The sequence below is a fragment of the Rhizoctonia solani genome, chromosome 3 (assembly GCF_016906535.1).
Source record: "Rhizoctonia solani chromosome 3, complete sequence".
NCBI lineage: Eukaryota > Fungi > Basidiomycota > Agaricomycetes > Cantharellales > Ceratobasidiaceae > Rhizoctonia > Rhizoctonia solani.
Genome location: NC_057372.1, coordinates 202176 through 219760, shown reverse-complemented (window position 1 = coordinate 219760; position 17585 = coordinate 202176). Strand labels below are relative to the sequence as shown.

The following is a 17585-nucleotide window of genomic DNA, read 5'->3' as shown; positions in this document are numbered from 1 at the left end:
AGTAATGACAGTTCTGACTGCATATATGTGAGTATATGCGGCCTTCTAAAGACTGTGGAATATCCTATTAGTAGGTGGCTTGGTCAGGAGACATGCCAGCAAAGGCACAGGTCATGACATGTGTATTATTCCTCTCTCTTGTTGAATATATAAGGAGGGTTCTGAGAGCCTTAAGCCTCAAAACTCAACCTCTTTTCCCTCCAACACTACCTACCCTTGGCATACAATCAGGTGCACCTTGAGTGCAATAGTCCCTGCCTTGGTATTAGCCCTGCTATCTTAATAGCATAGTGCACTTTGCTCATTAAGGTCTTGTCTTACCCTTCCCTGGCATTGCCTTTGAGCTTTGTTAGGTCCTACTAGTTGATAAGTACTATATAAGGCAATAACTGGTTAGGTTTTATCTCTTGGTAGTTGTCAGCTCTGACATTGTGGCTCTCTAGAAGTTGATACAATGTTTTATTATATTACAGTAGCAACACTAGCTTGTTAGTTAGGTGATCACATTTCAATCATGTTGCATTCATATCTACTGAACTCAGGCTGTACTTGACATAGTCTGGGATGGTGTTGGGGTTGGCACTTAAGGCCAGGAAGTACAAATGATAACCTGCTTAAGGCAATGACAACCTATACTATGACAACTAACTACTTAACTATGGTAACTAAGCCATGTAAGGCAGCAAGAAGCTATCTAAGTACAGTGAGTAGACTGCTTAAGGCAGCAAAGGCTAAGTATCTAAGTGGTTACTGGGCTGTATGGCCCTTGTACAAGATGTGGAGTGCAACAAGTGGTAATCAACCTGGGTGCTACCATGGTTGGTTGGCCTCCTTATATATGACAGGGTGTGGACTAATTACAAATGTAAATATCAAATACCATAACCAATAAGAACCCTGCTCTAACTGCAGCCTTGCTCATGCATATGTGTCACTGATGTGTCATAATGTTGTTATTAGGTGAAGGTGGCTATGTGCACTGAGTAATTGCAGATGGGGATGTGGCTTGGCACTTATTGCATGATGTAAGTGCCAAAGTCATGTTATTGAAAATGTCCTTTGTTTAAATTTGTTTAAATTCAAGAAAATGGGAATACATTCCCTGGTATCAAGTGTGTCCACAACAGTGTGATAGGAATATGAATGTTGTCCTAAAACAGCCATGGAGAAAGTATTGAACCAAATTAATGTTGGGAGGGGAGTGGATCAGGCAGTTTGGCTGTGTGGAGAATCATTGCATAAGCTGAGGTGAGATACAAAATCAATATTGAACATATGCGGTGCCTCCTTGCTCTTAGACAAGTCCTTTTTTAATTTGCTGGCTTATGCAGGCCATTTGAGAAGGTAGTCAAATGTTAGCAGATAAATGTGGTGATGGGAGTCAAAACCTACAACAAGTGCCTCATACTGTTACCACCGTGTGTTTCTTTGACAGCAGTGGTTTCATTGTCAAGATTGTAACACATATTGGTAAGTGCACACTGCTGTTCTGACCCACTGCCAATGTACATGTTCAATACCACATATTATATTACAATACACTTTATGTTTTTGTATTAATTGAATACTAATGTCTCCACTACAGGTGTATTCACTAAATTGGCTAAAACTTCAGCCCTGCACTAAATTCTGTTGGCTCAGACAGAGCTTAGCTAAATCTGCCAGCTCCAGAGCCTTTGCTCCTAAGAACCTTGGTTTAGCTCAAATAAGCAAGGTCCCCAACCTGTCTGAGCTAAATTAGCCAGGGCTGCTAAGGGTTTTGCTGATGAATATTTATGACAGTTGTAGTATCTGAGCTGATTATTATTACAGAGTTACTCTGGGTTGACAAGATGGGTCTACCCTAAATTGTTTTTCTCACAACTCAAGTGTTATTTGGTAATAGCTGGTGATCAGTTTACTAATTCTCCAATGGCTTGCCTTTTGCACTTTGGAGCTCAATGTGTCACAAATCAATAATCAAGTGCAACACAAATTTATTATAAAAGAGAGGTACAAAAATTAGAGGTCTATCCTCTGATATAAGGGCCACCCTGCTCTCATCCATCCCAATGCCTTGTCCTCATTGCTACCCTTTTATAGGGCCTCAAAGTTTCACTATTAGCTCCTGTAACTGTTTCTAAAGATCCCTGTTTTTGCTTTTCAGTTGCTGGAGTTGAGCATTGTTGGAGAGTTTGTTATGCTCTCCAACCAAGATAGATTCCTTGCCCACAATTATAATGGGATCAATCCCAGCCTTTTTGCAGAGCTGGTTAGCTTTCTGCAGGAACATGCAGTTACTTGCTGTGTGGCAATCCCCTGGTTTGCTCATTCCATCCTGTCCTAGATGTCTGTAAGGGGCGTCAAGGCAGCGGGCGCTTGTGGCCGTATGTAACTAAGTGTACCGTGTAAGGCGGCAAGGGTACTACCTACAACAACTAGCTATCTAAGGGCAATTGTCCTAGATGTCCTTAAGGGTGTCAAGGTAGCAGGCGCTTGTGGCCGTATTAGACTGAGTAAGAAACCGCTTAAGGCGGCAAGGGTACTACCTACAACGACAAGCTACCTAACTACGGTGTCCACACGCTATAAGGCGGTGACAAGCTACGTGAGTACAGTGAATCCGACGCTTAGGGCGTGTATCTGAGTAGTTACTGGGCAGTAAGGCCCTTGTACAGTTGGGAGATGTGACAAGAGGTAATCAACCTGGGTGTTACCATGGTTGGTTGGCCTCCTTATATTCTACAAGCTAGCTAATTACAAATGTTCCATATCAAATACCGTATCAAATAGGAACCCCGCTCTGCAGTTGGCCTTACTCATGCATACGTGTCACTGACGTGTCATAGTGATGTCATCAGGTGGAGGTGGCTACGTGTGCTGATGTTGTACACCACTGTAAGGTGGGTACACGCTAATGAAGACGGGCGCTTGAGGCCGTACTACTACACTGGCTTATGTAAGTCAACTATCTAAGGCTATTCTAATAGCGCGTAAGGCGCTTCTACTTCTAATGTCGTGCACCACTGTAAGGTGGGCACACGCTAGTGGGGTTGGGCGCTTAAGGCCGTACTACTACAAGCAACGTTGGTCTAACTAACTCCTAAGGCTATACTAATTGCCGCTTTAAGGCGGACTTCTACTGTTTAACTACTGGTGGAGGGCCGGAGGCCTGGGAGGTGTGGTAAGCGCAAGTAAAAGGGGTAACTACTGAACTACTGGGGGCCGGCTACTTAGCTGGCTGGGGTTCCTCCTCAATAAGATGAGACGAGGTAAAATCAACTTGGTGTCTCCAAGCAATTTCCCTGCTGTATATATGCAAAACTACTAACTACATGTGGTCTGTGCGTGTGTGAATAGAAGCCTACATGTGAAAAGGGAAGCGTGCTGCGGACTGCGCAGCGTGGATTTCTCCTAAGCGCCCTTGGCACGGCATCTCGGCACGGCATCTCGGCATAAATAAGCGCCAAGATCACGTGATCGAAAAACAAAAGATATCGAGTCCGTAAAAAACTAAAATAACAGAAAAATTGTGTGATTCTAATGGTATATGTTAGGAGGTTGTAACATTGCCCCCCCCTTAAAGGCTCTTGGCGGAGTCACAAGCCTTTTTCAGTCGTGACTTGTTGAAGCGTTGAATTTCCTCTTGGCTGTGTTCCAGGAGTTCTTCCGGTTCCCACAAGTTATCTTCTGGTCCATAGCCTTTCCACTTGATCAAGTAGAACCATTTCCCTCGTTGCCTTTTTGAGTTGATGATCTGCTCTACTTCATACTCTTCTTCCCCCTCGATTGTCTCAGGAGGGGGTCGTTCCGGAAACGGCTGGCTAGGGGATTCGTGGACTTTGGATAATAGTCCTACGTAGAATACATTGTGGATCTTCAGAGTTTCCGGCAGCTTTAGTCGGTAAGCGTGACTGGAAATTTTTTCTAAGACTTCAAAAGGGCCTAGTCTCCTTGGGTCCAGTTTATTGGAATTGGACCTGAGTTCCACGTTTTTTCCATCTAGCCAGACCATTTCGCCGATCGAGTATTCGGGCGTGGTTCCTTTGTCCCTGATCATTTTCTCCTTGCTCATTCTGAGGGCGGATTCGGCCTCCTTCCATTCATTGGCCAGGGTGTCCGCTAGCTGGTCCGCTTCTGGTACGTTGGACGGCACGTTGGAGGGGTTCATCACCGGATTTTTTCCGTAGATCAATTCGAAGGGTGTTTTTCCGGTAGACGCGTGTTTGGCGTTGTTATACGCGTATTCCGCCAAAGGTAACCATGTGGCCCAGTCTGAATGATCCGCGGCCACGTAGGAACGAAGGTAGAATTCAATGAACTGATTTACCCTTTCTGTTTGGCCGTCTGATTCCGGGTGGTAAGCCGAGGAAAACGATGGCTTGATTCCCAACCTTTGGTAGAGGGCCCTGAGGAATTTTCCTGTGAAGGTGGTGCCTCTATCCGAGATGGTCTTGATTGGTAACCCGTGCAGCTTCCATACGTGACTGACAAATAGATCCGCCAGACCCTTGGCTGTGACCTTCTTTGAGGTTGGGATGAAGTGCCCAAACTTGGAAAAAGAGTCAATGACCACTAGGATTGCATCGTGTCCGTTTGATCTGGGGAACCCCGTAATGAAGTCATATGAAATGGTGTGGAAGGGAAATGGTGGGACTTCTAGGGGTTTTAGGGAGATGACCGGTGCATGTGCGCGTTGGTTGGCTTGGCAGACAGGGCAACATTCTACCCATTCTTTTGCCGTAGACTTCATTCCCGGCCACCAGTAATTCCGGCTCAAGAGTTCGAGGGTTCTTTGCTGACCTGGGTGTCCTGCTAGGGGAGAGTCGTGGAATTCCCTGAGGAGTCTTTCTTTCAGGGGTTCATTGTCTGGGACCACCAATTTTCCTCAATACCACAGGAGATTCTCTTCCCAATCGTAGTCTCTGTAAGCCTTCCTTATTGATGGTGGGGCGTTATCGGCGTCCTCGGTCAGGAACTGGATGATGGGCTCCAGGGAGGGGTCTTCCCTTAGTTTAGAGCGTACTTCTGTAACAATTTCCAGCTCTTCCTCTGACGTGTTTGCAAAGACCTCTGATGGTAGCATGACTTCTGGTTCTTGGGGGGTGTCAACGTAGTCCGATCGTCTGGACAAGGCATCCGGCTTCCCTGATTGTTTTCCTGGGCAATAATGTATCTCAAAGTTGAAGTCGCTCAGGAATACGCGCCATCTAGCATGCCGTCGATTGAATGTCCTTGCTTGCATCCAGTACTCAAGGTTGCGGTGGTCTGTAAATACCTGGATTGGTTTGTCTGTAGCTTCCAGGAAAATACGCCATTCCTCCAGGGCTTTGATGATGGCTAGGAGTTCCTTGTCATGAGTGTCGTAGTTTCCTTCTGCCCCCGAGAATGATTTAGACATGTACGCAATTGGGTGCAGCCGGTTATCCGAACCCCGCTGACTAAGAATGGCTCCCATGGCTACTCCTGAGGCGTCCGTCTCCAGGTAATAGGGAAGTTTTGGATTGGAATGGATAAGAACCGGAGATTTGGTGACAAGGACCTTCAACTCCTGAAAGGCTGTTTCCTCTAGGTTGCCCCATGTCCAGGGAGTTTCCTTTTTGGTAAGGTTGTGCAGAGGACGTGCTACTGAGCTGAAATTAGGAATGAAGCGCCGGAGGTAGTTAACAAATCCCAGGAATGCTTGGACCTGTTTGACGGTCTTGGGGGTTGGCCATGACGTGACCGCCTCGATCTTCTTCTGATCCATGGAAAAACCTGCCGGGGAGATGACGATACCTAAGTAGTCTACCGTGGTGACATGGAAGTGACACTTGGAGAGTTTACAGAATAGCTGATTCTTCATTAGTCGTGATAGGACCTCCCTGACATGGGCTGGGTGGTCCTTGGGGTCCTCTGAGAAGATCAAGATATCGTCCAAATAGATAACCACAGTGACGTTGATAAGGTCCCTGAATAGATCGTTCATGAAATGTTGGAAAGCGGCCGGGGCGTTGGTAAGCCCAAAAGGCATTACTAGGTATTTGAATAGCCCGTACTTAGTTCTGAAGGCCGTCTTCCACTCATCTCCTTCCTTGATCCGGACATTATTGTATCCCCATCGTAGATCTAGTTTGGTGAACACCTTGGCATGTCTTAATTTGGCCATGAGGTCATCTTGTCTGGGGAGCGGGTAGACGTTTTTGTGCGTGACGTCATTCAGCTTCCTATAGTCGACTACCAATCTGAGAGAGCCATCTGCTTTTTGACGAACATAACCGGGGCGCCTGCTGAGGAGGTACTGGGGCGGATTTTGCCCGTGGCTAGTTCTTCCTCAATATGTTGCTTGAGGGCCTTGGACTCGGCGTCTGTCATACCATAAATTGGTCCGGGGGAGAGCTTGGCATCAGGGACAAGGTCAATGGAGATGTCGTATTCCCTATGTGGGGGAAGGACCTTGAACTCTTCTTTGCCAAAGACTTTAGCAAATTCGTGGTATTGTTCTGGAAGGTCCTCCAATGGGTTGGTATCTGCGTCTTCCTCGGATGCTATATGGGCCTGATCGGGGAACGTAACATATCCCTGTTGCCAGTCAATCAAAGGAGATTCCGAAGTGAGCCATGTCATGCCTAGGATAGCCGGGGTGTTGCCTATAGGGCAAACAAGGAAAGGGATGTGATGTGAATGGCCATTGGCCAAGACCGCGAGTTGAACCTGGTGCCAAATGCGACCAGTCTGGGATATAGTACCATCTAACATTCTCACAACTCGTGGATTTTCGAGTTGGGTTTTTGGGATTTTATATTTTTCCACAATCGAAGGGGAGATAAAGTTCGATGTGGCTCCTGAATCTATGAGGGTTCTAAGGGGTTCCGTCGGGAAATCGTGCAGCTCAAGATTGATAAATAAGAGTGGCTTTTTATTCGAGTCCATAGCCAAAGATACAATTTCACAATCCAATACATGCACATCTATTTTAGGGGCCAGGGGCTTGACGGTAGTCCTTGGCCTTAGTCTTTTCCCGACCCTTCTTCCTTGGCAACCTTAGCTACCTCCTTGATGGTGGCCTTCCAGCCATTGGGGCATTGTTTGATCCCGTGCCCCTTCTGACCGCACTTGACACAAAGTCCTGATGCGCGGCGACGGTCCCGTTCCTCCGGGGTGACATAATTGGGATCCTTGGACAGGCGGACCCTGGTGGTAGTAGTGGAGGTGGCCACGGTGGCCGGGGACTTGGCTGGTGCCTTTTTGGGGCGGTTCTCCTCATTTTCGCGGCGTATGTTGTCAATTTTAATTGAGGCCGCAAAGATTGCCTCGAGTTTGTCAGGGACGCTATCCTTGGTTGATAGCAACTCTTTAACCTTCCAGTGGAGGCCTCGCGTGAACTGCGCAATATAGGCTTCCTCGTTCCAGTCTAATTCCGCCATGAGATTGCGGAACTCCGTGACGTACTCGGAGGTTGTGGTGGTTTGGGAGAGAGCCGCAATTTTTCTGGCAGCAGCCCTTTTGGCATCGGGGTCATCAAAGGCCTCCTTAAATTTGGCCGTTAGGGCCGAGATGGTGGATGGGGGGTTGCCCTTGCCCTTGATAATAGCCCCAATGAGGGGGAGTGCCCAGTCGGCCGCCTTGTCTGTCATGTGGTATAGTATCCACACAACCATCTGCTCCTCTTCATCGAATTGGTCTCGATGGAGCGCAACCCAAAGTAGCATGCAATCTAGCCACTGGGTTGCCTTTCTTCCCCTGGAATCTCCCTTGTATGGATCAGGGAGATCCATTTTGGGTCGCTTTATGCTGGACCCTGAATCAAAGGGAGTAAGGGAGCTTAGGCTCCTAGGCGTTCCGCAAGGCTCCTTTTTTGGGACCCTCCTGGGTTCTTCTTCCTCTTCTGAATCATAACCCGTTCCTCTAGAGGGGCGGAACGGGGCCTTGAGTCCAGGCCTAACCGTGCCTGGAGTGTGGACTTCCCCTCCTGGGTGTGTAGGAGGGGTGATAGGCCCAGTCGATGGGCCAGGCTTGGTTTGGGGGGCTCCTTGATCCTTATCCCCGAGGAGGTCCGCGGTCTCCTTGCATATGGCCCTAAGCTTGGTGATTTGCTGGCTTTGGGCACGGATTTGGTCCTGCAGGGACCCGACTGTGGCTGTGAGGGCTGTGATAGCCTCGAGGAGAGCGGCAGGGGACGGCTCTGGTTCCATCCTGGGCAAGTCTCGCGGAGCGGGAGATGTGCTGCGAGAGGCCGGTTGGGAGTGGGATGGAATGGAACGTCGAGAGGAGCGAGAGGAAGGCCGAGAATAGGGGTGTGGGACTCCAGAGCGGGTGGAGGGAATGGTGGAGACGGTGTGGGGGTGATAGTGCCTATATCAGGACTTATGAGCGGTTTTTTCTGTAGTATACTGGCGCTAAACCCTTGCGTCTAGTACCTAGCGTTGGACTGTCCCTACAACAAATCAGCAGACCTGGCGGTCGTGATATGGGCGGGTTTTCAGCAAGCGGGTATTTCAGCGGTCTAGGGTCGCTGACTACTGAGTTCCGGCAAAACTCGGGGTATGCGGGGGATTAGAGCCCGTCTGCCTTATAGCAATTTGGTACTACCAGGGACCAACGTCTGTTTGATTATTAAAGACAAAAGGCGAGTCCAATCTGGTGTTTTCCCTCGTGCTAGTACAGGGGGTCTTCTCCTTGTCGATCAAGCCTACTAGAAGTCGATTTTACAATGTCGTGCACCACTGTAAGGTGGGCACATGCTAGTGGGGTCGGGCGCTTAAGGCCGTACTACTACAAGCAACGTTGGTCTAACTAACTCCTAAGGCTATACTAATTGCCGCTTTAAGGCGGACTTCTACTGTTTAACTACTGGTGGAGGGCCGGAGGCCTGGGAGGTGTGGTAAGCGCAAGTAAAAGGGGTAACTACTGAACTACTGGGGGCCGGCTACTTAGCTGGCTGGGGTTCCTCCTCAATAAGATGAGACGAGGTAAAATCAACTTGGTGTCTCCAAGCAATTTCCCTGCTGTATATATGCAAAACTACTAACTACATGTGGTCTGTGCGTGTGTGAATAGAAGCCTACATGTGAAAAGGGAAGCGTGCTGCGGACTGCGCAGAAGCGTGGATTTCTCCTAAGCGCCCTTGGCACGGCATCTTGGCACGGCATCTCGGCATAAATAAGCGCCGAGATCACGTGATCAAAAAACAAAAGATATCGAGTCCGTAAAAAATACTAAAAATAACAGAAAAATTGTGTGATTCTAATGGTATATGTTAGGAGGTTGTAACATCTAACTACTGATGACAAAGGGGCCGGAGGCCTGGGAGGTGTGGTAGGTAAAAGGGGTGGTGAGCGTCTGAGAACTACTGAGGGGCCGGCTACTTAGCTGGCTGACTACCTTCTCTAGTGAGTAAGAGACAAGGTAAAATCAACTTGGGGTCTCCAAGCAATTTTCCTGTATATATAGACAAGGACGCACTATTTACATGGTCTGTGCACGTGAGAAAAGAAGTACATAAAGGAAGTAAGAAGCATGCTGCGGGCTGCGCAGAAGCGTGGATTTCTCCTAAGCGCCCTTGGCACGGCATCTTGGCGCGGCATCTTGGCGTAATAAGCGCCAAGATCACGTGATTGAAAAACGTAAGATACAAGGTTTGGAAAAAATACTAAAAATATGAGAAAAATTGTGCAAGTCCAGTGGTATATGTTAGGGGATTGTAACAGCTGAGGTAAGTGCGGAAGGGGATGTGGCTTGGCGCTTAGCGTATGATATAAGCGCCAAAGCCACGTGATTGAAAAGGTTGTCCGTTTGTCTTTGTTTAAATTCAAGAAAATGGGGATAAATCCCCTGGTATCAATTGTGTCTACAACAGCAATGACCAAGGCCTTAAGGGCAATGGTGAACTATGTAACTACAACAAGGAAGTTGCTTAAGGCAACAGGTACAAGTGGTGGTGGTGACTAAGTGGTTACTGGCCTAAAGCCTTGTACAGTGTGGGGATGCAACAAGAGGTAATTGATCTGGGTGTTACCATGGTTGGTTGGCCTCCTTATATATTACAGAGGCAAGCTATTTACAAATACAATATGTGCAATACCATAACCAATAAGAACCCCGCTCCGTAGTTGGCCTTACTCATGCATACATGTCACTGACATGTCATGATGACGTCACAGGTGGAGGTGGCTACATATGCTGACTAAGCGCAGATGGGGACGTGGCTTGGCGCTTAGCGTATGATATAAGCGCCAAAGTCACATGATTGAAAATGTTATCCAATTGCCTTTGTTTAAATTGAAATTGAGAAATTGGGAATAAATTCCCTGCTATCAATTGTGTCTACAACACATCCCAGCATACATAGCACCCATCAAAAGCCTTAATTTGGGCCAAAAGAGGGGTAGAGCCATTGTTGAAATGATGGGTCAGGACTTCCCTGTGCTCCAGCACCAACTGCCTTTGGTCACCTGCGCCTGTCATCCTCATTTCCCATCTACTCTGATCCTCAATAGACTGCTTGACCAGCATTAGAGTGACTTGGAGCTAACAGATGTTTATATTAGATGAGTAAACTGCCTATTAATCCAATAGTAAGAGACTGACTCACTTTCTTGGATGCTTCACAGCTCAATCTAATAAACAACTTTAGGAGGTTGAAATCAACATCTTTGACATCAAAGCTGATAAGCCAGCTGCAGACAAAGCCAATGTTGTAGCTAGGGATCCACCCCTTGCTTACATTGACTATCATGGCCTGGCATTCCTTGTTGAGCATTGCATATGCTGGGAGCTTCTTATTCCCAAAGTGTTGGTTGCTATCCCCCTTTGTCCATCTAACCCACATTGGGTTCCCAATGTAATCCTGCCCATGGGTAGCCTTCTTTCCCATGTACATTTCAAGATCAGCCACCCCTCTCCCAAGTCCCTTGCCCTTGTATGCAAGAAATGCAACCACTGTGCCTACATAGAAGTCAAGGGTTTGGGGTTTGAGGGATTTACCCCTGATGTAGTAGTAATTGGATTATTCCAAGTCCTCTTTGTCCAAGGAGGCGTAGTGCAGGGCCTTGCTGTTGTCTGCCTTTCTTGCGCCTGTCTTTGTTTTCTTTGCGGACATGCCCAAGGTGCCAGGCACAGCCATTGAGCCTCTATGCTTAGGTGCAGGGGTGACAGCTGGCTCATCAACATCCATTGCAACCTTAGTTGCAGGGGTGTTGGTAGGGGTATTGTTGTCCAAGGGTTTGGCAACCTTGGAAGCAACAGCAGACTTAGGAGACATGGTAAATTTGGTAAAAGAGCAAAGTGTATAACTTGAGAGGAAGTGAGGTGAATCACCACTGCTTCTCCTCCTGGGCTATTTATGAATGCTCTGGGACTTAGAACTTTTAAGCTGCATTGTTATGAGGTCATTGTATTCAGGTGTGGCCCTTTAAATTCCCCACATTGCAGTAGAGGTTTGAAATTTGCCACCTATTGAATAGTTGACAGTATTCCAATCCTTTCACCTTGCTAAGTAATTACATGATGCAGAATCAATTATATACTATGTCACTGTACTATCATTCACTATGTCAGTTAAGCTAACATTTCAGATTATATTCAGAGTGACAGTTCTAGAGTTCTTGGCATATTGTCCAAGCCTTAACCAATGATTTTTTTACCAAGTTGTAAAGTCCCAATGCTCACATTTGTTTCCATATCCCTGTATTACCCTACCAATCCCAATGCACATTGGATTGCATGTATTAACAATAAGGTTATAAGCCCCATTATAAATATAGACATCATAGCACTAGGGTATCTGTTCACCTGTGAATCTAGTACGCCCTGAGTATCAGGTTTATCAATAGAATCATTTGAGAGTCCTTTAGTTTGGTTGGGAAATCACTCCCAGCCTATGCAGAGGGACCTCAAGCAGGTAGACTCTCATTATTGTCTGATTACCACTCATAGCCAATTGCCCACACCACAGGCCAACAGTACATACCATGATGCAGACTGCCTGCCCAGGCCTGAAGTTCAACTACAAGCTTTTTAACTGCAACAACTTTAATATACGCTATTGGAGCTGGAATTACCGCAGCTGCTGGCACCAGACTTGCCCTCCAATTGTTCCTTGTCAAGGGATTTAAATTGTACTCATTCCAATTATAAGACCTGAAAGAGCCTATATTGTTATTTATTGTCACTACCTCCCTGTGTTGGGATTGGGTAATTTGCGTGCCTGCTGCTTTCCTTGGATATGGTAGCCATTTCTTTTTTTTTTTTTTGGTAACCCCCACTTTACCAGGGCAGTGTGGTTCCCCAGATGTAAATCTGTTCATGCACCATATCATTAGATATTTTGCAAGTTGCCAGACACCTTCTCACCTAGTGATGCAAGGTAGTGCATGGGACTCCATTGAGGGATTTCACCCTCTTTGGCATGCTAAAACACATCTGAGTAGCAGGGAGTCTTTGGGTAGACCTGTGCCATACTTTCTCAAGCTTAAGGCTATTAACCCCTAGGGGTACAACTCATAAGGGGGGACAGGCGCTAAGTCCTGTCCCTCCAGGTAATCCAAATAGACAGAGTCTAAGGGGAGGTTTGCCTCCTCCTCTTCAACCAGCACCTCTGTCATCCTATAGTCTGTCTGTACTCCATTATAGAGAGCATTCAGATATAGGGGCATTACCTCTTTGAGGAATTCTGCTACATATACAAATCCAAAGGTCCTTAGACCCTGGGCCCCATCATCCAGTTGTCCATACCCTAGGTGGAAAAAGTTTTCAAACCAGTTGTTAACTGTTCCACCTATCAGGAGTACTGCTCTGGCTGTATTTAGACCTACTTCCCCAAATAGATTGGGTGTGGTCCTTGCAGGCTCTTCTTTACACACAATAGGAGAAAGCTTCAACTCTGCATCAATTAACATCAGTGGTTCTGATAGGTGTCTGACCCTGTTTTCTTCAACCACTGGGTGCTTACAAGTTATGAGTATGTGGATCCATTCCATTCCCTCATTAATTTGGCACCTACATAAAGGACATTCATCCTTTTCAAAATCTGGAGTCTTTCCTGCTGCTGTCAGGCAATTCCAGTGCATGTCTACTCTAGGATAGGACTTGGTCCTGATTCTAGCTAGCCAAGCTACACCTTTTGCCAATATAGGAAAGGCTAGTGCAGATCTGATATACCCTCTGGTGGCTCCCAAGTTCCAGGTAGAGTAATGACTCCAAGCCTGACTTTGGTTAGCTGCCATTTATCTTGCCAAGGTTGCCTGTTTCACCTTGTCAATTGCTTTTGCTTGCTCATGGTTCTTTTCACCAGCTCTGGCACTGACTTGGAGGTTGTATTCCTCTTTTTCAAATTCCTCTGAGTCTGGTCTTAAGACTTCCATAAGTGCCTCTAGTTTTTCATCCTCATTCATGGGGTTAAAGTCTTTATTCACCAATCCTTTTTCTATTGCCATGACTGTGGAGATTAGGGGCCAACTATAATTGTTACAGTGGGTATGGGTTTCATATGCATAACTTCTCTTTTTCCAAAGAGGAAGCTCTGGCATTTTGCCATATTGATTTATCCAATTTATATTGCCAGAGATCCAAGTCCATTTCCTATTACATGACAGATATTGGTGCAGGTAACTTAGGAAGGTCTTGATCTCCTTGGCTTTCAGCTTCTTGTGAAGTTGGGTTCTCAGCCCATTTTGTACTACTTCCATTTGAGGTATGCCCAACTCATATGAGAGCATGAAAGCTTCTGCTAATGGTGAATTACTGGATAACCCCATTGCAATTTTCATTGCCTTGTTTATTACCCTTTGCTGCTGTTCTGCATTTTCACCTTTGAATCCCAACCACTCCCCTCCATAGCTCATAGATGAGACCAAGAAGGTTTTAATTAGGTCAATTTTCATTTGTAGGGGCAACATGTTATCTTTGAGCAATGGTCTCATTGCCCAAAGTTTCTTCATTCCCCTTTTAGCAAGGACTTTGGCATGGTTCTCTTCAGATCCTCCAAGCATTCTTGAGTCTACCATGTCTTCTCCCATTACAATTCCAAGGTATTTATACTCCTTTACCTTAGGTATTTCATCTGGTCCAGCCATGAAGGTAGTGTTGTTGTACTCTGCCCTTTCATTGGCAGAGCCTCCAAACATCATAATTCCTGACTTTTTTGGGCCAATTTCCATCCCCCATTTTGTGCACCATTTGTTTAGGTTACTTAGGAAGACTTTGACATCATTAATGTCTTTGCACAGTCCAACCAAATCATCTGCAAATTGGCCACCCATACACAGGTCTTTGATTATATCACCTACCCCTGTACCACACTCCTCTAGTAAGAAATTTACAAAGATATCAAAGAGGAGAGGTGACATTGGGCATCCTTGGCAATTTCCCCTTAACATACCAAAGCTATTTGATAGCTTACCACCAGATCTGACTCTTATTTTAGCATTAGTGTACAGGGCTCTTATAAAGTTAAGTGCCTTTCCTCTGACGCCAATATGGTCCAGGATTCTGTATAGTGCCTCATGGTGCACTTTATCAAAAGCCTTCTTAAAGTCCACAAACACAGCAAATGTTGCCATTGGTTTGGACTTAATACCCCTTCTTCTGATGATTTCAGCAATGGATATAAATTGGGCTACTGCCTCTTCCTTCTAATCCACTGTATAGCCTATCTGTTATTACAGATAACAACACTTTAAGCCCTACTGAGATAAGGCTGATGCCTCTATAATTTACTAGTAGCTCTGGGTCACCATTTTTAAAAAGGTTACACAGAGTCACTTCATCCCATAGCTCAGGGCATTTTTCTAAGTCCCATGTCTTTGTTATGATCTTATATAAGACCTTACCAAAGAAAGTCAGGGGCTTATGAGGGAGTTTGTTCTCCTCAAGTGCATATGTTATACCCTCTAAGGCCTCACCCTCTTGGTTTACACATTCAAAGCACTCTTGATTGAGAACTTCCTTTAGTACATCTGTCTGGAGCCCATCTATACTTGGTGCAGTGCCCCTCTGCATTTGTCTGATGGCTAAGAGGATATCTCTCCATGATATAGCTGCGTTAAGGTCCCCTAGGTCCTCTGCTCTATTTCCCATTGACTGGTCTAGTTCAATGTTGCTCCAGTACTCTCTATCTCTAGATGTTCCTGGGTCTCCATTGACCAGATTATCATAGTGTTCAGTTACAGCTCTAAGGATGTCTTCTTGTGATATGCACAATTCTCCATCCTTATTTCTTACAGGGTTTGCCTGTTGACCTGATTTCTTAATTCCCATTTTAGACTTGAGATTAGACCATACTTTCTTCATCTTGTTGCCTCTTATTGCGTTGCACAAATTGTGGACCTCTTTTCTACAGAGGTCCTTCCTCCATTGTTTTTGTGCTTTATTCAGATGGTCCTTTGCCATTTCAAACTTTTTCAGCAGAGATTCACATGGGGATCTGCCTTGAGAAAAATCCATAGCAATATTGGATGCCAAGGTGTTCTTCCTCTTGAGAAGCTTCCTTAGTTTCTTTTTAAACACGGGAGGCAGGTTATTGGGCTGGGTCTTGAGGCTTAGATCCTCTGCAACCAAGTCTAAGGTCTTGGCCATTTGATCTGTCACCTTGCTCAACTCTTCTCCTGTCTCTATTTCAGCTTTGCTAAGAACTGCCCACCTATTATGGTTCACAAACTCTTTAGCAAATACTTTGAACCGGCCCATATCCCATTTAACTGGTTTTTGCTCAGAAGGTGACTCATTTGGTAACTTTCTGAATTCTGCCAGTATTGGTCTGTGGTCACTTAGCTCATATTTGCGCATAACTCTTGGGGCTTTGAGGAGACTCATTGCTCTAGAGTTCACTACAATGTGGTCAAGGTCTCTGCACCATCCACTTTTTGGGAACCTTGTTAAGGCAGACCCTTTGGTGTTCATTGTGCTTAAACCTGACTTAGAGGGTTTCAACCATTTATTCAGGTCTTCAGCTGAGTAGTTGAAGTCCCCCATTATGACACATGCAGCCTTCTTATCCTTTCCAATGACTTTTGCAATTTCTTGGCAAATTTCTTTTACCAACTTTCTCCTTGCTCCACCATGATTATTACCAGATGGTAGGTATACTGCAATGATATGCACTGGCCCACCAGCAGATTTCACACCATTTAGTTTTACATGGATATAGTAGTCATTTGACTTGCCCACTTCATATGCCATGTAGCTATTTTTTACAAGAAGAGCCTGTCCCCTGAATCCTTCCTTGTGATGTCTCACAAAGGATGTGAACCCAGTTACTTCCACTGGATATGAGTGGCTTCTAACCAAGGTTTCCTGCAAAGCACAGATAGAGATTTGCTCATTGACAATGAAGCTGTGGAGTTCACCTTGCTTAGCTTTGAAACCATTGATATTAACAGATGCAATTCTATCCCTTATATTATTGGGTTCCCCTGGAGTCTTAGGAATCCATCTGAGATGGTTCTTATCTCTCCAATCTGTTTTCAGGAAGACCCTCCATTTATTGAATCCCCCCCTGAACACCCTCTGTCTCATCATATAGTTCTCTGGAGAGTCAGTATCACTATATATGCTCCAGAGCTCATTGATGTTCCCTTGGTAATTCTTCCTTGTACTAGCATATAGAGAGCGTCTGAATCCAGCACTAAGTCCTTCTTCTATATAGACATCATATCTTATACTATTGTTCCACTTGCAGTAAACCCTCTGTATTGACACAACAGAGTTGTATAGGTCAATTGGCAAGGCTACTCATAGGACACGCCATCTCAGCAGTGCATAGGTCTCCAGCATTGAATATCACAAAGACTTCATCCATGCATTTGGCGTAGGTGCCTAGGTACAAGGTTTTCAGCTTGGCTACTAAGATTACCCCCTTTAGGAGCTTGGCTAATGCTGCTTTCTGAGCCACATGGGACAAAGAGGGTATTGTCCAAGTCAGATAGCATGATAGTCTTCCCACTGCTCTGACTGAACAGGTTCTGACTTGCCAGTAGCATATTTTGAGACCCACCCGCTGGCAAACCCAGAGGCACACCATATTCATTGCAATGCTGTCCTTGGCCAGTAACAGCAATTACCCCTGCCAAGGCAACATATTGAACTGTCCCCATGCTATTAGAGCTCTGAGAACAGTCCTGCAAACTGAAACTTAAAGGATATGCCATGATTGAGAATGAAATGAATAAAAGGTTGGTGTTAACAATATCTGATGATAATCTTTTAATACAATAACTAGTGTGTCACACCAATTCACACTTTCATTGTATCTTCAGCTATTATTTTCAAAGGTTATTGGATTTCAACTTCCTTTGAGATTATAATATTTATAGCTTGACACACATTGAGCTCTATTACCGCGGTCTTAGGTTTTGAGCTTGAGTGAATGGGCCTTTTGGCATCTCATGTTTCAAGCTATTCCATTGTGCCTTGTTTGTTAGATTGATAGTCATACCTTTCAATGATTTGACTATTCAATCTTATACATTGCTTTTATCCAAGGTCTAAGGTTAATTAGTATTAATTTACTCCAGTTGGAATGAAGCCACCGGTTTCAAAGTCATACTGATTAAACCTTTGAGTATTGATCAACTATAGCACCTCTTGTAATCAGATGTGCTATGTTGTTCACTATACTCATTGACCAA

At 45.4% G+C, this 17585-nt stretch overlaps 3 protein-coding genes across 3 annotated transcripts; all 3 read right to left on the bottom strand.

Moving 5' to 3' along the window:
• Positions 1–3559: 3559 nt before the first annotated feature.
• Positions 3560–6585, bottom strand: RhiXN_02456 (Retrotransposable element Tf2 protein; the record flags this gene model as incomplete). Its single annotated transcript, XM_043322273.1, has 3 exons — positions 3560–4817; positions 4875–6185; positions 6233–6585. 3 exons carry the CDS (start codon positions 6583–6585, stop codon positions 3560–3562), a joined length of 2922 nt encoding a protein of 973 aa, XP_043177769.1.
• A 383-nt stretch (positions 6586–6968) lies between these two features.
• Positions 6969–8153, bottom strand: RhiXN_02455 (Retrotransposon-derived protein PEG10; the record flags this gene model as incomplete). Its single annotated transcript, XM_043322272.1, has 1 exon — positions 6969–8153. The coding sequence occupies one exon, from the start codon at positions 8151–8153 to the stop codon at positions 6969–6971; it is 1185 nt and encodes a 394-aa protein (XP_043177768.1).
• A 2131-nt stretch (positions 8154–10284) lies between these two features.
• Positions 10285–15744, bottom strand: RhiXN_02454 (Retrotransposon-derived protein PEG10; the record flags this gene model as incomplete). Its single annotated transcript, XM_043322271.1, has 3 exons — positions 10285–10488; positions 10553–10905; positions 14790–15744. 3 exons carry the CDS (start codon positions 15742–15744, stop codon positions 10285–10287), a joined length of 1512 nt encoding a protein of 503 aa, XP_043177767.1.
• Between the last annotated feature and the right edge of the window lie 1841 nt (positions 15745–17585).